This window comes from Diorhabda sublineata, chromosome 2 (genome assembly GCF_026230105.1).
Source record: "Diorhabda sublineata isolate icDioSubl1.1 chromosome 2, icDioSubl1.1, whole genome shotgun sequence".
Classification (NCBI taxonomy): domain Eukaryota; kingdom Metazoa; phylum Arthropoda; class Insecta; order Coleoptera; family Chrysomelidae; genus Diorhabda; species Diorhabda sublineata.
In genome coordinates this window covers 25,533,960-25,557,508 of record NC_079475.1, presented here as the reverse complement: position 1 = coordinate 25,557,508, position 23,549 = coordinate 25,533,960, and the positions used below count along the sequence as shown (strand labels likewise).

Here is a 23,549-nt window from a genome sequence, read left to right as displayed (position 1 = left end):
CGAGGTGCAAAAATATAATTAAAACGAGGATTTTTGGACAAATACATTATATTTACCAACACAAAGTCTTACAATACAAAAAGAAAAAGAAAACAAAAAACATACACTTTAAACTTATAACAATAAAAAACATTTAGTTATACCATTTTTTTGCTTTTCTTTATTTTCTGGTGAAATATTAGGCAGCGCACCTTCATGACTAAAAACACCAACTGAAATTCGGTCATGTCTCAAAAACAAATAAAAAAATAAAAAACAGATATTGTTTTGAAATATGACCATACTCTCAGCTTATTTAAATATATCTATATAATATAAACACTAACTAAAAACTGATCTAATATTCCACCTGAAAAAGGCCTTAATTATTTTTTTTTGTTTTACTACACTAAACCTAACTAATTTTTCTTAATTTTAAACTTACCTAAATGTTAAACCTATAAATCTAAGTCTACAAGCTAACTTATCTAAATGCTTTCTAGCATACTTTATACAAATGGGAAGTTAGTTCCCACAGACTCCATATTTTAATTGGATATAAATAATCAATTGCATTTGAATATTCTCATTTTATTATTCATATTTATTCAATTACAAAAAAATGACATTGGTACTTATAGGCTGAATTATTCAAATCATTTATTAATGTATTCTAAATTGAACATTCAGATTATTAATTAGTAATTTCAAATTTGTTACTAATTAATATCACTACAAAGTATAGTAAAAATAAAACAATATAAACTGGGCCAAAGTATCAAGTAATACTTTTTAAATCTATAAAAACGATGACTCGTCTCAATTTGTTACAAATATTCAATAGGATTCAAAAATGCAAACGTTATTTTCTACCAATCACTTTTTTCAGTAGTTCTTACCCTTGAGAACCAACTTTATGACTTTAATAAATAGGTAGTCGCTGATCGATTTTTCGATTATTATGGTCTAAAAATAACCTCATATCATCGAAATACGTTATCATATCGTGTATATGAAAATAAAACTGATTTTTTATCAGTTATGCTGTATAAAACCTTCACAAATAATGTCAATACTTCAATGCAATATTTGGCTTCAGCTGTTGCACTCAACTTTGTTTTATATAATAGATAAAACATTGATTTTAAATTACTATAAAATCAGATAGAAACGTTCAATTAAAATATTGCCTTTGAGTAACTCCCCAAAAACTTTTTGACAATGAAAAGTAAAAATTCATAGTTTTATATAAATTCGCAATGAAAGTTTAGGTATAAAAATATATAATTTTTTGATTGAAAACAATATGATTATGCGAGAATGTTATAATAAAAAATTTGATAAAATAGAATAGTATTAAACATACCATCCTCAAGTGAATTAAAAAGAAAATCTTTGAAGTAATTGTATTGTCATTAAGGAGGGACAGAGGACTATAACTTCAGATCACAATGTCCTATCTATCTCTGAATTCATTCCCCTTTTTTCTAAATTGACAAAGTGAAACAACAGAAAATTTGTTCAAGAAGTTAAAAACTGTTTCAAATAAAGAAAGACCTATCATTAAATTGTATATTATATTCTATAGGACAATTAACCTCTATCAACATTATATTCTGTTTAGAATATTACCAGTGTTGTCAATTTCTACATATTTTATACAAAACAAAGCTGAGTTTACTTTATTTTTGCTCTTTGTAAACAAGAGCGCATAGTCTCTAGAACTTGTTCACTATAAACATACAAAACTTGGATGGAGGGTGCAAAGACACTCTGCAATAGCAGTTGTTATAATGTGCCTTTTTTATTCTACCCTGACCTCCATTTCAAAAAAGGAAACCAAAAAAGAACATTCACAAATCGTCTACAACACATAAACAACTATAAGGTAAAATTTAGTTATCGGTTTTTTCAAGAATACACCGAGTTAAAAAAATATATAAAATATTTTTCAGTATATCCCCTGTGGACTATCTGAAAAGGCACAATATCTTTCAAGTGAAGTTCTATGCATCAATTGCCTGACGAACAGTTTTACTTACTGATTTAAATTACAGACTTATTTTTGGGAGTAGATATTTTTTGTTGATTTGCTTATAGATTATTACGTTAAAAAGCAGCAATCAAATTACAAAGCATGATCAGATATAATAATTGAGAAAAAACAGAAAGGTTAGTGATAAATTCTGCTCCCATATTTTTAACCATTAGTTATTGACATTAGGAAAGAAACAAAACAAGAATCAATTATATAAATAAACATCTGAATATAAGCATACTGGAAGAATCAAGATATATAGATTAACAAGAACAATAATGGAAGCAGAAAAAAACATTGCATAAAGTCATACTACCAAATTAAGAAATTCTCTAAACAAAAATGTAAAAAATATTGAAACTCTAGTTTTTCACTGAACATATCTAAAATAATACCTCATTTCATATGCCTTCACTGTCCTTCTGGGACACCTTGTGAAATAATATAAATCCAATCATTTTAGTGATATAACCTAAACCAGTAAGTATGTCAGATACCGACCAACATTTTTATCAAAGGCTATGTCTCATCATTATGAAATAATCAAAATATATGTTTCCAGTAAATAAACCGGATTTATTTTCTCGCCCTTACGTTCAACTATACACATAGAACTGAAAAAAAAAATAGAAAAATCACAGCTTCGCGTCTCCAAGTTCATCTACTGGATTTGTTGTAAATAAATAATACAGTCAGTCCATTTTAAAAGAATCCCAATTTAATATATATTATTTTTCAATCATAAATAAATCTAATAAAATAAAACAAAAAAAAATTGCACTATACATACTTTATCTATAACGTAACTGTACAAAAGTAGGGACACGTTTTAAAACGAAAAAAAGAAAACTTTCTGAATAAATAGTGAATATTATCAACAAATCTAAGACATTGGAATGTCACAACAAACAATTCAGGTTTTTTTATAAAAACTGATTTTGACATATCTCATAAAACAATTTGATATCAGATTAAATTTTTTTACATCAAATGAATTTCATACACTTAATTGAGATCATGTCAATTTCTATTGAAAATTGATATGGTTCCACCATTATCGTACGTAATTAAAATAAGTAAATTTTTATAAATGGTAAAATATTGTGCATTATTTTGTTATAGTTAAAATACTGATGTTATTATTAAAATACTGAAAATTCTACAAAATGTTTCACTTTGCATTTTTTTGCGTGTCAACAATGTATTAACAGTTATATGGCAGTCTTTCTTTCAACACAAAAACTGCAAAGATAATATTATAGAATTAAAAAAAAGGATATCGCTCATTGATTATCAATTGTTATAGTAATAAATAAGAAGTAATAAAAATAATGGATAAATTTCAGATTCTTCTCAATTACTTTTAAATAATCGCGCTCTACATTCCATTCGAATTAAAAAAGTTGTTCAAACTACAGTTTGTAGCCGATAAAAAATTTAAGGTCCTAATAAACATGCCATCAATGTGTTTGAGAATATCGTGAATTATTAATAACCCATGTATTTGGCATATCAGAGTCTCTTTAATATGCATATTCATCACACTAACTTAGCGTTAATTCTTTTTTACCAATATACTGCTCTAAGTTGTACCAGAATATTGGAGAGTCCACTCAAACAGATATGCCGTCAATTTGTTTGAAAATTTAAATAATCAGTACCAACGTATTGGGCATCTAGAAGTTGTTTTATTATACTTATTCAACAAATTAATCTGTCATTAACCCTTTTCCACAAATATGCTACTCTTACATCAAAAAAATGTATTACATTATTAATTCCTATTGCTACAATAACTTGTAGTTTTGTGCTCTAAAATCGATCATCTAGAAGCCTATTGATCATCCAGCCGATAATATTGATGTGAGAATTTTATCTCATTAATATTGTTAATCCATTGGCTTAAGACAGTCATACACAGTGCGCTTCGCGGAACCCGGGTTCCTGGAAGCCTCTGTGGGAGCTCCGAGAGATTTAAAAAAAAAATGAAAACACCTCTGATTATCAACAATCGATATTTTTCTTCGATTGTTGCGATTTAGTCGAGTAAATTAGTAAATCATTTAGTGGAGTCGATCCGTTCCGTTTGTATCCTGCATAGACAGTAACTTGCGACGAAGAATGCTCTCGATGAAGCGATGAAAATAATCAATTTCAACAAATCACGACCACCGCAATCCCAATTGTTCTTATTTTTGTGTGAAGATTATAGCAGCAAAATTTATTTTAATTTGAAAGAACGTTTGTATGATAAAATTGTCTTTTATGGCGGATATCTTTCAAACTCTGAACGGATTGAATTTATCATTACGATGAGAAGAGACAACAGTGTTCCAGGACTGTAACTAAATTACTGCCTTAAAAAAATTGATTTTTGGATTATTTGCCTTGGAAAGAAAGAAATAGAAAGCTTTAAGTCACTCAATGCGCTTGTTAGCGATAGCAACTCAGAAATGTTTCAAGATGATATATTTGAAGAATTCGTCCAGTATCTAACTGCAATGCGCGCATTTTTTGGATGTATTTTCTCGAGGAACAGAATACAAAAATGAAAAAGAATTCATGGATTCAAAACCCCTTTTTCACCCAAGGTGCGAAAGCCCGAAAGTATGTCAAATGATATATGAGTGGTATTTGGAAATGTCATCTGACACAAGTATGGAGTTTTATTCAAAACGACGCCTCTCAACGATTTTTGGGTCAGAATCGGTGATGAATATCCTATGCTTGCCAAAATGGCTCTGAATGCTCTTCTCCTGTTCCCAACAACATATTGTGCGAAACAGGATTTTCAACCTATGCAGCTACGAAAACAAAATACCGCAATAGACTGGACGTCGAATCTGACATAAGATTTCAACTATCTCCCATCAAACCTGGCATCAACCAATTGATGAAAAACAAGAAACAGTTTTATACCTCTCATTAAATTCTTTACCTTTTTTACATTGTACCTATTCATATTATGATTATTGATGGTGAAGTATTTCACTTTCCAAAAAGGTTCCGTTACTAAAAACCGCTGGTTTAAGATACAGTTGAAATTAATTTGAAAATTTTAAGACGACATTAACAACTTTAGTTTTTTCTTCTTGTACTGTGTTAATGATTAATGTTAATTAAAATTATATCACTGAAGGAACATTATTGTTCTATGCAGTGTAGGAGAATATGGAAATTCCATCAAATCATGGAAACTTAATTATTTAATAAAATTGATAACAATATATTATTTGAATAGAAATGATATTAATGTTACATATTCGTGATATACTATCTTCCATTTCTCATTTTATACTAAGTACTATCATTTTTTTCTGGGGTATGATGTTCGGTACCCATATTTCTTTTAAAATATGTACGATAACGGCGAAATTTAGAAATAAATAAAATTTGAAGTTGTATAAATTAAATTATCTGTAACGACAAAAGTCTATCTTGGAAGTAAAATTTATAGATGTTGATTTAGGAAGAAATTATTTGATTATATGAGCAGTTTTATCGCAAAATGTTGCGTAGTGTTTTAAACAACTACCTATATGCCTATGTAGATCTTCATCAAAAAATAAAATACTAATTTTACCTATTCTATGCCATTTATTTGGCTTGGGAAGATCAAAACACCATTTTACTGCTGTTTGTGTAGAAAAGTCGTTTTTCTTTCTTTCAATATTACTTTTTACATGTTTAAAACTATGTAATTACTATTCTAGTTTTCACCTACATTTTGGAAAATTGGATCTGCGCAAGAAAATACTCCATTTACGAAACAATATATACAATTGATGTTAATTCTAAAATATGCTACGAAGCACTGCCTCAAAGACCACTAAATTTTCCATATAAGAAAAAAACAAAACAAGTTCATACTATATCATAGTATATATAATATTTAAGATATTTCCAACACTCTTGTTGAAATATGTCTATTTATAAATATACTATGGACGTATATACTTAATTTTCATTTATACCAAAGTAAATAAATAATTGGTAACAAACATAAAATTGCAAACGTTCATTTTTTCAATCTTTATGTTGTGTACTAAGCTTTCAATGGATCTGAAACAGAATACCTGCCAGATAGTTCTACTTCTTTGTAAAACAATTCGATAATAACTTGAAAATTCTACTGAATCTGCAAGCAAAATTTGATCTCAATTTTTTTTAAATGCCTTTACTTCTATATTGTAGGCTATAGTTGTGAACAACTGATATGTTATTTTTAAATGTTTTGCCATTACATATCAGTTAAGTAAAGAATAAAGATGTGTAAAGTAATTTACAATATCCATAAAATCATTATAAACTTGATGACTATTAGAAACAAACTGTTTTAAATATTTACCAATTAAAATATAGAACAAAAGACAACTATGTATGAAATATTCTTTTCATAATGATTTATCTTGATTTAGGTCTCTTTTCATATAAAATAAAACTGATTTTATATTATATAAATAAATCTATAAAAATTCTATATATGTTGGTAACTAAAATGAAATTGAAAACACTTTTTCAAATAAACAATTCAACATTAAAGAAAATATATTTAGATTATTTGTTTACACTTTCAAGAACAACTACTGGTAACTTTGTTAGAATGTTAGATTTTATTTGAAAATATAATAAAAATGTCATTTTCAATAGTGTACCAATCCTTACGCAATTATTATTATAGTCGAGTTAAAGGAAATAATATATTATTGTAAAAAAATAAGTACCGACTCAGTAGAAAAAAAATAAATCAGTCATGCGCGTAACGTACATTAAGTACTTAATAAGTGATATTTGGTGAATCGTTGAAGCAACTACATCATTTTCTTGTAAATTCAGGCGCATTTCCCTACACAGACTAAGTTCAGAAGACATATTTTTAATACAATTTTAGTTGTCAAACTAGGAACATACTGTATCAAAAATATCTACTTTACACATAGTTCAGTCCTTTTTTTTGTATCATGTAATCATATTTTATAAAAAAAAAAATAAGACAAATCGTTCAGCAGCAAAATAACCAATTGGTCGTCGTTTCTAAATCCGACCTTTCAGACCAGTTTAAAAACTGCCAAAACTCTAAAATTCATAAATTACCTATGCTAGCTTTAAATTTGACATTTGCAATGCCGACATCATTTTTTTCAACTTAAAAAAAGCTTGCGGCAACTTTTAAAAAGGGTATCTTTTAATACGTCCAAAATAATTATTACACAGAAATTACTTGGGGGGCCCTTGGTACGCTTGATAAGGATCTTCTGGACTTGCTGCGTTCGAAGTGTGTTCAGAGTCGACAGGAACAGCGTGCAATATCGTCGACGGATAATATTGATATTGTGGTGAAATGTATGATCCAGTACTAATTTGCATTGCTCCCATTTGCGTAGCGAGCTAAAACATATTAATATATAACTGCTATGCATAAAAGTGAAAACTTTATATCAATAGAAAATAATCAAGTTCTTAAGCTACAAACTAACTTTAATAATAAATAAAATATCATTAAGCTTCTTCTTAAATATTAGTATAATGTACTGCTTAGTGTGACTCTTTCAGTTGAGAAAGCGCACTAAGAAATTTATGGTTTTTGCTTATTTTAATATGAAATTAATAAAACTGTTTGTGTATGTGTATTACCAAATTTCAAGTTGCAAGGTAAATAAGTCTAACAAAAAGAAATTATAACTTATTTCAAAAAAGATTACTTCTATAATTTTCATATCCAGATTTAAAGTTTTGCCCCGCTTTAAATTACAATAATTTAGTTGGTTAAAAAGTTAACAGTGAAATCCAATACAAATATCACTAGGTCAAATAATATTCAAAGCCATGTACCTAGGTATCAAGATAAAATATGTCAGTTAACTGTAAAAACAAATATAGGCTTGAATAATGTACTTATAGAAAGAAGCTAATAAAGAATTTGATAAAATACTTGAGCATATTAAAAATATAGAAAACTTTGCTTTTGCATTAAAAAAGTTTTACATAAAGAATTGTTTCTAAAAATATATAAAACGTATCATGAAATTTTTTAAAATTCTGAAAAGTTCTACAGCAAAAAATAGAAGAAGCTAATTCGTTAATTGTTTATAGAAGTATAATGATATGAGGAATTTACCTGAGGTATAATATTAGCATAAGGAACAGTCGTCTCTGTAGATGGCATCATAAGAGGAATTCCTCGTGGGTGTTGCCCGTCGTTTTTATATTGAGCTGCCATATGCCCTGACAAATTGTAGGTTTCGTCTATTGCTTGCACCGGTGGTGCCATCAAATATTGAACAGGCCATTGTCCAGTATATGAAGGATACTGTAGATCAATAAACTGAATAATTAGAATTAATATATTGTCGACTCGTCGAGAAGTCCAAAACAATCTTACATTGTAAGGTCTTATAAATAATTTATGAGGATATTTATTCATCGAAAAAACTCTAAATTGAACTGTAATAATAGATACATTTTTAAAATAGATATTTTTGATTATTAATATGAAGTTCAATAAATTGTTCAAGAAATTTATCATTTAGTACTAAGTAAAACCATATAATGAAGCATTAAACTATTTTCACATTACACGCAGTAAGTAAATAGAAACAATTTTCATCACTTCATCTATTATATATTACAAGAGAGATGTTGGAAATAAATACATATTGTTGATAACTATTAAGTAGAATATCTTATCATTGTAACGTGAAATTGTTATTATAATAACTACATGTTTTTAAGTGAATATGAAATGCATTAAGAAAAGTGCAGGTGTTTATACATCAATAGATACCAGTGAAAGTTACAATCGCAAACAGTTTAAAATGAAAACAGGCTTGAAATGCAAATTATCAACTTTTGAAAAATATGAGGAATGTTTTCATTACCACTGTTAGTATATTTTTTATAAAAATTGAAGATGTTCTATATGCAATTTTTTTTATTGATTCGTTTTTTATTGTTGCTTGTATTGTGCTTTTTGTGAACTTTTTTAAGGTCCACAATTTAGTACGAAATGTTAAAATTGATCAGTATTGTGTATATATGTGTGTGTTGCCTTGTATATTTGGTTGCCTCAGATATTCACTTTTATTTTTAAAACTATTTTTCATCATACCTCAATAATTTTTATTTCCTTCACTTATTACTCCTAAATACTCAACTATTCACTTCTCTAGTCACTTATCATCTACTATATTATATTTATGTTGATCTTATCTGAATAACTTTATTCAGATTATTACTTTTTAATTTATAAAGAGAACAATACTCAAATTATCAATATTGCCTCAATTTTCCTATCCTTTTGAATAGTCATAATCTGAACAGATATGGTAATATGTTAAAGTCCAATATTTTTTTCATGGTACACTATCTCGAAGGACCCTTTAATATCCATAAATACTTTTTTACCTAAAGTTGCTGTTTTCTTTATCACCTGTGCATGGTTGATTTTTCATTTCAGTTACTCTTTTGGGTCGCAAAAATCATATTTAAATAATTTATATATTATAAAACACTTGCAATCAATTGCAATTTTATTAATATTTCTCTATTTCTTGTTTAAGCAAAAAAATGTCGAATAATAAATAGAAAAAACTTTATATATATTTTTCTATCATCGACACCAAGTATTTACTTTCTGCGTTTATGAGAATAATTCAATTTTCCATTAACTCACCTGATTGTAATGCCTGTAGTTCGCCAAAGCTGGCATCAAATGCTGTCCTGCTACTCCATTTTGCGCGAGTGTTGATGGATCATATGGTACAGCAGTTAAACTTTCAGATCCGTCACGCCAAATTTTAGTATCATTATTCTTATACATATTCTTCTTTTTGTTACCCCCATCTGCGAATTTAACCAAGAGTGCCTCCTTGCTACCAGTAAGAATTTTACCATTGAAGTTTTGTATTATATATTCACACTTCTCTTTGCTTTCCATCCTAGCAAAACCAACTCCCTTAGATATTCCTGAAGCATCCCGAAGTATGCGAGTTGATATCACCTAAGAAAACAGATCTTTCTTATTTACAGTTTCAAGATTTTCATATTTAATTATGTGAATTTGGTTAGACACCATTAAAAATAATTATTCTTTCATAATAATAATTATTATTCAATAAATACTAAAGTAGTTGAATTTAAAGATATGAGAAATTAATTATGATGAAAGGCAGGTTCTACAGGTAGGAAGGATATGGAATAAAACGAATGGAATTTTTTTGTCACATTTTAAGCTTTTTTTGGAAAAATTATTTTGCAATACTTTCTTACACATATTTTGATTAGTAAATATATATCAGGGAATTATCCACACGTTGATATAGATGCAGAATTACTCACTTGTCCACATTTGGATAACATTTGGTCCAAATCCGATTCCTTAAAATTCGGCGGCAAGTTAGCTATGTACAAATTTGTGGGATCTTGCTCCTGTTGCTGTTAAAAATAATAACAATCTAAACAATATTCTTTTGATTTGAATAATTGATAATTTTGTACAGACACGAAAAGTACACTCCATTATCTTACAGTAAATTTTAAACATACAATATACTAATACAAATGATGCGTTTTAGGATTCCTTTAGATCGTTATTATAAGTAAAACATGAATTTTACATGAAGTTATTATGAAGGTAGATGTGTAAATAAATGTGTTGTATTAATATACAAGAAGTTTTAATGAGAAGTACCTACACTTCCAAATTCAACAATAATTATAAAAATAGCTGTTTACAACTCCTTTATTCTTTCTTACTTCAATTTTGTGTATGAAACTATCGGAAAGTTGATGATATCAACTAATTTCATCTGGGTATGAATAACCTATAGCTATAACCATCAACAATAAAGAATGACAGTATGGACAAGACGAAGAAAATATTTTGTAAAATTAATAGGAATGAATTATTCATGATCCATCACTATGATGTTGACCAAAACGCAAAGTAAGGATTGGAAACCGTATTTTGGGATATCGAAGGCGTAATTAAATTACATTATCTGCAGGGGAAAGCCACCGGTGCTAGTTATGTCAATTAATTCCAAACTTACGTGAGCGATTATCAACTGTTTCCAAAACTTGATGAACATTTGGGGTAATTTACAGAGGTTTCTTTTGAAACGCATTAGAAATGTTACAACACTGATGGGAAAAATCATACATATGCCACTTTTTTATTGAGATTGGTCAAGAGCAGAATAAAGAGATCAACCTTCGTTTACTCCTAAACGTTTACCAAACTAGATCATCTTTTACAAAATTTTGGCTAAAACTGTGATTGTTAATGGTTGACCTAGAAATAAAAAATATCTCAAAATTGGAAGTCAATCAGGTTCCTCAAAGTTATGACGAACAAGTACACGGCGTAATTGAGAAAATTAAGTAGAAGGAACTTTTTAATCTATCGGAATAGTTAATTTTCAAATTTACACATGTTTAAAGTTAGATTTGTATACATAATTACAACTGCAGCGAGACTAAACCTATAAATTCATTAAGCATTCACATTTAACAAAAAGGTAAAGTAGAAAACAGTGATGCTGTTGTCTATTTTCAATATATGTTAAGATCCTGGTCACAAGTTCAAAAGGAATAAATTATTGTATGATTAATTACATATTTATTATCATTAACATAACCTTCATGTTTTCACGTGTACTTTTCAAATCTGTTAATATTTCATATAAAAACATAATAATGATAAATTAGTGCCGTATATAAAATTCTACTAAAGATACAAACATCTGTGTTAATTAATACTAATTAATTAAAATATTGTTAAAATAACATAAAGTGCATAATATTTATTATTTTTATACAAAATGCAATAGTTTAAGGTTATTTTTTACAGCATGCAAAATGCTTTAAATCAAATCAGTTGTACTGGGGATTCCAAAAATATCTGTCAAAATTAAAATAGATGTTTGGAGGTCATGCAATAAACTATTGGAGTAACTTGATCATAGCATTCATGAAAAAACATATTTCTTGGCCATAAATTACATTTTTCAAAAGAATACGAACATGAAGAAAATATAGAAAATTGTTTATAGAAATTGAACAAATTCACTACCTAAGAAAATTGTATAGAAGAATATAAGGTCCTTTAAATCTAAATGTTTCTACCAAATTCTAATCTTCCTATAAGTATTGTGAGTTTGACTATTCACCATATATCAGAGACTGTTAATGACAAAGCATTTACAGTTAAAAAAAATTGCATTATTAGTTGGAATTTCTATTTTAAAACATTCAATAGGTATGTACGCTTTCAGATTTTCGGAAAATACTCCAAAATGAATGTTTGCAGGCTTTCTTATCGTGATACAGTCTCATTTTAAAACAGAACTAAAAAATATGGATGTTTGACACATTTTTTGGAACACCATGTACAAATTATATCAAACCTTTTATGTCAAAGTACAATCTAAAAAACGCAGGTAATTTTCAAAAGAGATTTTGGTTTATTCTTTCATTTATTTATCTCCTTTTTTTAATAATACATCCAAAATAATGCTATAAAGACACAAAAGGGATGTGATACTGACTGAACAATAAACATAGTGCCTAAAACATAACATCAAATTAGTTACAATAACTTATTTCAATTTTCAAAATATTTTTACCATATAAGATTCACCAGGATAATATACAGAAGTTCCAAGTTATATCGAACATTCAAATCCATATATGTAATTAAATATAAAATATCATTAAATACAAATATGGGTAAATTGAATACTGAATTAAAAAGGGCAGTTGAAGATCAATAAAATATTTTTCCACATTTAAAACACTTGAACATACACCATCCGAATTTTTTTCAATTAATAGCTATGAAGTGGTGTTATTAGAGAGAGGGGAAGTATGGCATATATAGGATGCCAAATATGCAAGTCATAAATCGTTGAGGAGCAAAAAAGAACGAAAAATCTATTTGCACCGATGAATAAGCAATGTCAGTTTCACATAAAACATAACCAATAAATAATTTTTGGTACAACCGCTTTTAAGATGCCCATAACAGTAAATAGATTATGTTAAGTAAAATACTGTTAAACAAACTGTATAATTTGACAATTCATGTTTGACGTAAGCTCTAATGGCCCTTGCTTCTCACATTGAATATAATTTATTTCAAGACAACTGCTGTATCAACCTCCTTTCTTCATTCAAGTTTTGGGCAGTTAATAATCACTTTGAAAAATGTGGTTTATGCATAAGTATTTATAATGAGTAAAGATGACTTTAGAGGACACAACCTATACCGATACACATACCAAAACTTTCGAAACAAAACAAGGATTAAGAAAAGGCGACCCCCTACCAACGGTACTATTTAATCTAGCTTTGGAAGGCATAATAAGAAGAACCAGTATCAATAGAAAGGGCATGATATTTAACAAAAGTGTCACGTTAATTGCAAAAAACCGAAGAAAGCTTCAAGAACCCTCAAAACAACTAATAACAGCAGAGATTCAATAAAGAGAAACAAAAATTTATGGAAATAAAGAATAAATGTGGAAGCTGCTTACAAGAGGCAAGACAAAAAACAATTTCAAAGTATATAAACATGATGGGATATTAATAGAATTCGAGGAAGTAAAAAATTTCATGTATTTGGGTCTACTACTAGATAATAAATGCCAAGAAGAAAAGGAAATCGAACTAATAATTGCCAAAAGTAACAGTTGTGCAGGCAGCCCTAGAAGAATATTAACATCGAAAGAGATATCTAGATCTAAGAAAGTTCGAATTTATAAGACAGTTTTGAGACCCACCTTGACATGTGACACTAAAATCTAAAAAACAGTGGGAATCAGTGAATGAAAAATAAACTTGTAGTATTCCCATTTCTGTCTCTTATCAAATGAAAATGATAACCTAGATGTGATAATTTGAGATTTGTAAAGGAGAAAGTTCTATCGTAGACATATCAGGAATTGCAGCCTTGTGAAATGGGGCGTTTTAGTATTGAGAACTATGGATCAATTTGTAAGATATATATTCTACACATTTGGAATACGAAATTTTAAAAAAAATCTAAGGTAAGAATAGTAAAGATAGGTGACTGCAATAAGTAAATTGTGTAAATTTAATCACAAAAAATAATTACGAAAATTTTCAAACAAGATATTATGTAGATAAAAATAATTCCTTTCTGTCATATGTGTGCTCAATTGTGACAAAATTAGCACATAAAGCTCGAATTAATATTAAAAAAAACCACATTTGTTTGGTTATTTTTTTTGCTTCCTTAATTCCGTTTTATATTCATAATTAAAACACTATTATGTTTAGTCAGTTCTGTCGAAACAAAATAAATAAAGAAATGAAACTACTTTCAGTAAAATCCCCCTGTACAGTACCTAAACATCATGCATTAATGCATAGCAACATTACGGATAATTGAACTACAATAATCAATGAAAATTAAAATCAAATCTAGTGTATGGTCACCAAGTTTATTATATGACTGGTTCAATCCAATTAATTCAATTAACTACATTACCACTAGAGTTGAATTTCATTAATGTAGTACTCTGTCACAATTTTGTGTTAAATTTTTTATTTTAATGAAACGATGATATCAATACCTAAATCCATTGAGAGATGTTTGTGAATTGATTGATTTTTTGATGTAAAAACTTAAAGCAATATTTCTATAAAAAATAAATTCTCCGTATTTTTTGAATCCTTGTCTCATAAAGATTATAGTGTCGTATGAAATATTGCAATGTTATACTTATACTATTAAATACGTCATGTGTACATTCAAATGAAGGAATACTTTGAAGAATAAATGAGAAATGTAAATAGTAAACTTTGTTTCACTATGGTCCAGTCGTTTTTCTGTGTAGCCACCATTCATAAATGGTGGTATATGCATAATAAATAATATATATTGAATATTCCAAATAATTAGGTATGATATGGAGATGGAGAAATGACAAAGTCAATCAAATAGTCCCAAAAATAGAAAAAACAATATGACAAGTTGAACAAAAATCTATTATAAATGTAGAAACATAAACGATGAATAATGTAGAGATGATAAGATGCCTCTGTAAAGCTGAAAATATTTATGACTAACCATGTTTTTTTAAAGTCAAGATAAAATTTGTCCTGACCGGAAACAATTCAGTACTACACCTGGGACGGAAGTGACGACCCATTTCCTTTTTAGCTACAATCCACCACTATCACTCTGTTAAATCAAACTCAATTCATTAGAAATGATTCTCCATATATGTAATATTTACAAACAATTATCCAAGATACATTTTTTCATAAATACCATTTTATTAGATTTATGTTTCTTTTATAATTATTTCTCAAAATATAATTTATTTCTAAGCCATTTCTCATTAATATTACTGTGTACTGTAAAATTTTATACCATAAAATACACATCCAATGCCATAGAAGCAGAAAGTTGACAACAATATAGAGTCAGAAACATTTTATCTAGTGTGCATATTTTGAGAAATAGTTCTTGAAAAGTCTAAGACTTTGTACAAAACGTTGAGATTGCTAATTGCACTGCCTTATTAGTGTAAAAAGATTTCAAGTGTTGGCAGTGAGTAAATAAATGTTAATAATGATTGTTTAAAATACCTACCACTGCCTACCATGTGCCAATATAGAAAGTTATTATTAAAAGTGACATATGTTGACTATAGCAACCATAAAAATTAATTATCATGAACGATTGACTGGAATTCAATTTACAAAAGTACTTAAACGTTTCTCCAAAAAAATGAGGAATCCTCGATTATTCTATATAATAAGAATTTAGTACCAGATTGGTGGTCTAATACAGTTAGTAACATGTGGTTGTAATTGAAATTGACTAATATTAACGTTTTTATTACTTTATCTGATTTAGTTGTACTACTAATTCCATCTGTGTCACCTTAGCACTATTAATTAGAGAAATATGTTTATGCTAAAGCAAAAGCATCTTCTCAAACGAGCCTACTCATTCATTCAGTAAATATTGCATAGCGACACCCTTTATCTAAAACCAATTTGTAACACCAATGTTTCAACCATTTATTCTAGAAATCGTTGATTTAAATAGGAAACAAAGTTTGTACTCCATCAACTTCTGTCCACTTTTCTCCTGCCAATCGTTGGTTAAACAAATAAAACAGTTTTCTGGAAAGCATGACTTAGCTTCAAATAAAATTGAGGAACTAGAGTTCAATTTGAAATTTCAAAGCCTACAGCATCATGTTATTCTAAATTCCAAAACAGTTTAATTTGATATTTTTTTCGTTAAATTGTGACAGAGTTTTTAAGGTAAAGCTAGGTATTACTTGCATGCAAACGTACAGTGGCTTTTCTACGGTGTTGATACCAAATACCCACTTTCGCCATTTGAGCCTGAATGTTTTTAGCAGTAAGAGCTTTCACTGCGCCTTCGGCTGCGGCAGGACTCTCAAAATCTACGAAACCATAACCTGAAAGTTATTAAAATAGTAATGATTATAAATATATGTACTATTATTCTATTCATTTTATCAGCTTCTATATTAAACTGACAATATTTTATACCTTCAAGATAATATAGAAATATGTTATAATCATTTGTAGGTTAATTTTGTATAGTTTTTGAAAATCTGCATTTTTTAAACTAGATTTTGCTTACCTTTACATTTGTTAGTATTTTTATCTAAAATCGCTTTGGTGGATATGATTGTGCCAAATCTGCAATGAAATGAAAATATTATTCGCGCCCTTCACTTAATATCTACAAATTACTTATTAATCTACAAAGTAGCTATGCTATGGTTTAAATTAAAAAAAAATGGCCTAAATTATTATATCTAATATAGTCTAGTCCCAAATTACATATCAGTTAGATTTTCATCAGTATTCGTTATCCTTTTATTCAGATATAATGGCTATGGCTTAAATTTTTTAAAAATTGCCTAAATTATTACATCTAATATAGTCTAGTCCCAAATTAGTACACATTAACTAGATGCTCATAAGCATCTATGATATTTTTTTATTCAGATATGACGTGATAATTGGTTTTTAGTGTAGATAATAGTAAGAACACACTAATTACTACTACTACCACCACACCAAAAGTTCACTTTCTGTCTCTGAATATGACAAATTGGCTATCGAAACGTGTAATTGAGAATATTGGTATAATGGCTGTAATCGGCATTATTGTTCAGTTTCATTGTTCACATTTACATTATTTAATCTATAATTAAAGTAAACTTTGAAAAATTTATATATATTCTTTTTAGAATAATTCATTAGGGAAAAATTAAAAATAGAAACAAATGGAATTGTGTCAAATAGAAAGATAAGATGAATTGAGAGTAATTCCTTGTATTAAATCAGAATGTTATAAAACTTTAGAGACAAATCAAAACTACATGACCCGTGCCCAAATACACCTAATGATGGAAACATAACTGTGATTATAGAAAAAAAAAAATTGAACAAAGTTTGACTCATATACCATTATCAGAATAATTTTGATCAATGTTAATATATCACATAATTAAATGAGCTTTATTGTAATAAGGTTCAAAGACAAAACAATGGCTGTAATCAATATATCAGTTAGAAAGATCATCATATACACTTACTGTTGACACATATTAACTAAATCTTTGTCAGTAGTTCCGGGATTTAGGCCCCTGATGTAAAGATTAGTCTTCGAAAGCTGCTCAGATCCAGACGAGGAGTTGTTAGATGACGAATTGGTATTGTTGGGCATATTGTTGCTAAGAGATGTGGACACGTTGCCGCTTTGGCTACCTGTATGACTACTGGAGCTACTGGCATTTGATGGAGAGGTCGCAGTTGGCACTCTTTGATTTGTGTACTGAAAAAAATAATATTATAATAATAAAAATATATATATTCAACCAAGATCATTTTATATATTTTCAAGTATTTGAAATACTGAAGAATGTAGAATGAATGAATGATTATATTTTTATAAAACAGAATTTATAAAAATCGTGCAATGTGTTTTTGGAGTAATTGATCTCTCCTCAATTTAGACTTACTCTATATGAGCCCAAGCAAAGCAGCTCATTATTCTGTTTCATTTTACAGTATTTTATATGCATTATCGATTTTAAACAATAAAGGTAGAAAAATAAACTCACCTCAATTAGTTAAGTCATACTAATGGAAATATAGCTATTGCAATTTGATAAGATAGTATGTGATGAGACTGATTAATAAAATTTGAAAAAAAAATAATCTTATGAATAATTTGCAAATATTTAAATAGGTGATTAGATTCGATTATACATTCGAAACGTAGCTATTTAAATTGAAATGTTTATTACAAAAATTACAAATGCAAAAAAACTTATTCATTATAAAAACAGTTATCATGAATAATGTATAAATAAAATAACTTGCATACTTCAGTCATTATACGGGGTCTATTGGTACAAGGAAATATTAAACAAATTATTTCATAATGTATAATACGAACCAAAACAAAACAGTACCGGACTAGTTGGGTCTTCCAAGATAAGACAAAACCAACAAACTAGGAATTACATCGAGGCAAATGTTTGTCTGTTTATTACATTATAGGTCACGAGGCGACAGTGATGACCATTTGTTTACCAGAAGCTTTCAGTAAAAAAGTTGAAAATAATCTCTCACATGTAAGCTCAAATAAAGGAATTTCGTCATCCCAATAAGTATAATCAAAGAAAGGAACTTAAGACAGATGAATTGGCGGTACCCCAGAAAGTAGTAGTTGTAGTGAGTCAAATTTATTTCTGAGGATGTTCTAAAAATAGATAACTCCATCTGGGATAGGTAGAAAAAGCGCAAAAAATGTGTAAAAATTCATTTTCTTCAAAACCCTTCATCTTGAACACGGATGACGATGCGAAAATTTTTTACTAAACAAATCCCATTATTTTTCAACCTATTCAACCTAGAGATGGGGTCATTTTTTTACCTGTAATTTCATCAAGACATTTACAATTTCCGGATTTTTGGAATGATTTGAGCTAAGGGTAAATCGTATGAAAACGAGGTATAAGCTGTTGTTTTTGTTGATCAAGAAATTCTCGTGAAATCATTAGAGGTAGTTGATTTGATTTGATGCTGAATTCAAATCTGGTCGAGTAATTTGTTATAAACAATTTAATTGTTTATAAAGCTATAACTCTTAAACAAAAAGAGATATTAAAAAAAGTTTCAAATAAAAAAGATTTGCCTTAAAAAGATTTACAAAAAAGGTCTGTACAGTTTTTTGCAAAAAATCATTATTTAAAAAGTTCGTCAATATAATGCAAAATTATTAGAAAATTGACGTTTTTTTTCACTTTATCGGTCATTACTTGGTTCCTACATGACGTACAAAGATTTAAAGTAGCTCAATTTAAACGTTAAAGTTTAAGCTTCGAAATAAGATGTAGTAGATATTATCTGTTAATTATAAGTTATCTTTGTTATATTTAAAAAAGAAAGGCGCGGTAATTTATAAATATGAGAGTGATAGAATTTGACATTGGTGGCAAATCCATATAGTTTTACTTTCAAAAAAGTATTGCTAACACGTACCTACATATAAATAATAGATGGAAATATTTTAACATTTCGCCCTGTATGGGAGTTAATAGATTTCATAAAATTGTAAATATTATATGTAAAAATCAAATTACCTTCAATTGAGTGACTGAAGTAATCGTGGCACTTTAACCTCTGATCGCGCAGTTTAAAACCTGCATAACTTTACAACTAAGGGTCGAAAACATTTTTGGTTAAGAGATCAAAATGTTCAAAATTACATACCCTTAAAACACTTACAAATTACAGTGCTTTTTTCTATGAAAATTTGTATATTTAAACTTCTGTAACATTTTAACAGCTTAAACTTTAACGTTTACATTGAGCTGCTTTAAATTTTTCTAGTATGAACCAGTAATGACTGATAAAGTGAGAAAAAACGTCAAGTTTGCAATAATTTTGCATTATATTGATAACTTTTTATATATTGATTTGTTGCAAAAAACTGTAGAGACATTTTTGTAGATCTTTTTAAGGCAAATTTTCATTTGTTATATCTCTCTTTGTTTACGAGTTATACCTTCATTACTCGACCAAATTTGGACTCGGTACCCTCGAAAAATCGCATCAAAAAACAAAGAAAAACGCTCTAAAACTGAGGGGAATATGAAACGGCTACGGGACCCTCCCTTAGCTGCTGTACTAGTTTGGCCAACGTTTTTTATTCATTATACTCTTGTATATACATAAAAACTCTACTAGAATAAAACGCTTGGTTTATATATATTTCGGAAAATCTTTTTTTAATATTTTAGGACTTTATTCAAAAAGAGTAGCATTCATTTTGGACAAGCATGGAGATTAAGTATATTATATATGTTATAGGCATTTTAATTTAGATTAGATAAATTTATAAAAATAGTATATATTTCTAAGTGTTTATCAGAGATACTGTTTTATGGGAATAACAGAAAAATATGAGTAATCAATGACTCATGAGATTATTCTGTGTAACCTGGAACTTAGTGTATCTATGTTTTATTATAAAAATTTGTTAATGTTGATTATGAAACTATTTTTTTTTAATAATATTAATAATAATAACACCATCGATTCTCCATTGACGTACATATGGACTAAGACTCTCATCGAGAACGGCATTGTCATTAACAGAAAGGAGCAATGGAGAGAGACATCGTAGAGGCAATACGAAACAGCAAACCTACAAATACCTGGCATTTCAACAGGCTAGGTTATTGGACCATAAGCAGACAAAAACTAGACTCCGGGGTAAATACATAACGAGAGTGAAACTACTTATGAATAACAACCACCACCCGAAGTAGTATAAGAGGCTAACTTACTGACTTAACTGACATTTTGGCAGCCGAGTGATTCATTCATTCATTCAAAAGTTCATTAGCTAGCTGTTCCAAGTTTGCATCCATATTGTTACCCAAAAATCCCCCCACAACGCTTTGAGGTTCTTATTTGGTAAGCTTCTCTATAAAATTAATATCAACCCAGCACCTTTCTACTTTGTGGCCAAATAAAAATACCCTCCAATAACATGACGTCATTTAATTGGGGAAAGAAATCCTTTCGGTATTTAACTCCTTCACCCTCTTTTTCATAACCTTCATAAGGTTTTTTATCAGTTCTAGTTAAATGTCGAGGGGATGCAAAAGGACGTCGCCTCATTCACAAAAGTTTCCTGGAGATTCACTATAATTGCGATAATGTTTTGACAACCCTAAATCAATAACTCTTATTGATCAATCAAATGTAGCTCGCTGAAACTGGAACCAGGCGTGATTGTGAGGTCGGTACACTGTTCCTCAGGTCTCTCTGAAGACCCTTTATTATCAAACAAAGGCGCCGTCGGTACTGTTAAGTATGCATTGTGAGAAACAGGTCTTATAGCAGATTGCAAATTTTATACAAAAGTAGCAATAATCAAAATTGTTGGTTGGTCCCGCCATACCATTGGAACTGCAAAAAACATACTTCTTCTCTTCCCTTTCATTCACTGAACTGATGACAGGCTACAGCTGACACAGAACAGATGAGGAACCCTCTGTTTGTCTTAATCTTCGATCACAAAACCAATAAAATGATCTGACTTGTGAGTTCAAACAAAATTCTCCACAAATATAACAAAACTTGTCAGGAGAAATTTTGGAAAGTATAGCATTATAAAATTAATTGTTTGGACTATTTTACAAAAATCATTACGCTGGTGCTATTATCGATTTCTTACTTAACACTAAGATTAAATTAATACTGGGTGCTCTGATACTTAGTCATATATGATTCACAAATGAAGTCATACTATGGAGTTTTTACTTACAGAATTTGAATTGTTGTAATTGCTAGTGTTGGTAGTACTACTAGGCGTGTAGGAATTTTGTGCCGGCGATTGGAGCTGAGCCTGTACTTGCGCCGGTTGTACTGCTGTGTACCTTTGATAATACGTGTGTCCAGTAGGAGCGGCGGCTGGATGTTGATGTTGGTGACCAGCACCGACACTGCTCCATTGGCCGCGGTAAACACCGGCAGTTTGGTGCTGGGTGGCCATTGGACCGCCTCCGCACCCTTTACTATTTAAACCGCCTCCCCCGCCGCCAAATGGTTGCGTCGAGGCTGAATTTGGTCGAATACCACCAGAACCTCCGTTATTTGTCTGGAAATTAAAATACTACTTCAATTTTTCATAAAAATCAAAGAATACAGAAGATGATTCTTTTTAATAACCATTTAGGAGAAACTTTTATATGCTTAAGGACGTACTCGATTAATCTTTTTCAAATGAAACTTTCTATAGATAAAATAATTTAAATAATTCAAAATTGGTGGAAAATAAACAAAGTATCACCTTGTATACCATGCGTTAAAAAGTTACCAAAGTGGGTTAAATCGTTTGATCTAGGTGCCTATTATAATTTAGGGCCAGGTCTGCCAATTCGACACCATGGAGAGGTGAACGTCAACGCTTTTTCAGTTGTTGATAATAATCCCTCTTCTTTGTCAAACATATTTGGTCTTTTCCGTTGATCTTGATGAATCTAATTTAATTAATCTAAGTTAATTTTACACATTTAGAAAGTTCTAGAAAGATTAATCGAAGCGAAGAAAATTAAAAAAACAGTTTTTCTTTTGCAGACCACTAAAAACTAGTAAAAAAGGTGACGACGTTATGAAGATAATTTCATTGAATGATTTGGTAAAAATGAGAATAGAAAAACTTGTGTTACTTGTGCTACAGACAGACCTGTCTTATTTTTCCTGTGCTTCAACCACCAAAGAAACTGAAATGTTGTTGTCCAAGTATTTACATTGGACGAGAACGATTTTAAGAAAGAAGAAAATTACATATTTCGATGAGACTTTGATCCAAAGAGCAGCTTATTTATCTGAAATCTCGCATCTACCACATTATTCAAATGGCTACTGGCTGTTTTCTGACCTGATAGAATTTTTCCAAGGAGAGAAATATGGATCAAATTAAGAAGTAATCGCTGAAACTGAAGTCTAATTTGATGCAAAAAAACCTTCACTAGAACAGCATGAAAAGATTGGTTGGGAAAAACGAACTGACTCTCCAAGGCATTTAACGAAACGAAATTTGGCCCAAAAACTTTAATATCCGGGTACTTTATTGACCGATGTATGTGGTTATTTGAATTTTCTCCAATGAAATTTGTTCCAATCATTAATGACTTTTCTCGCATATGAAACAATAAAAAAACGGGGACGACTGAAATGAAAACGATAAGATATAGAGTAGAAATTCAGCATATTGGGGATGGTTTAGAGAAGGGAAACGAGGCGGGAAAGATCATGTGGAAAGAAGGCTAGAAAATATATGGACAAAATAGCAGAAATCAAACATACTGAGACCACTAGACAGACCACTAAAAAGCTCTAAAGAAGGCTAAATATTCGGAATTAAACATGGAAAGGTCCTGATCAGTGCCTTCAGTTTGGTCTGAAACTAACTTCGTGTAATAAATTA

The 23,549-nt window shown here is 29.3% G+C and overlaps 1 protein-coding gene across 15 annotated transcripts in view; it reads right to left on the bottom strand.

The window, feature by feature from the left end:
• Window positions 1-30: 30 nt before the first annotated feature.
• LOC130440463 (protein alan shepard) overlaps window positions 31-23,549 on the bottom strand; it is a 95,253-nt gene continuing 71,734 nt past the window's right edge. For 5 of the 15 annotated variants that reach the window (XM_056773625.1, XM_056773624.1, XM_056773616.1 and 2 more), the window contains 8 exons: window positions 21,885-22,217; window positions 17,635-17,873; window positions 16,671-16,729; window positions 16,355-16,482; window positions 10,355-10,450; window positions 9,690-10,016; window positions 8,136-8,342; window positions 31-7,405 (listed from right to left, as the gene is read on the bottom strand). In XM_056773625.1, the coding sequence (XP_056629603.1) occupies window positions 7,235-7,405; window positions 8,136-8,342; window positions 9,690-10,016; window positions 10,355-10,450; window positions 16,355-16,482; window positions 16,671-16,729; window positions 17,635-17,873; window positions 21,885-22,112 (1,455 nt within the window). In that variant the 5' untranslated portion in view covers window positions 22,113-22,217 and the 3' untranslated portion in view covers window positions 31-7,234. Of the gene's footprint in view, window positions 7,406-8,135; window positions 8,343-9,689; window positions 10,017-10,354; window positions 10,451-16,354; window positions 16,483-16,670; window positions 16,730-17,634; window positions 17,874-21,884; window positions 22,233-23,549 lie in introns of all 15 variants that reach the window. The other 10 variants (XM_056773617.1, XM_056773628.1, XM_056773619.1 and 7 more) reach the window with 7 other exon arrangements.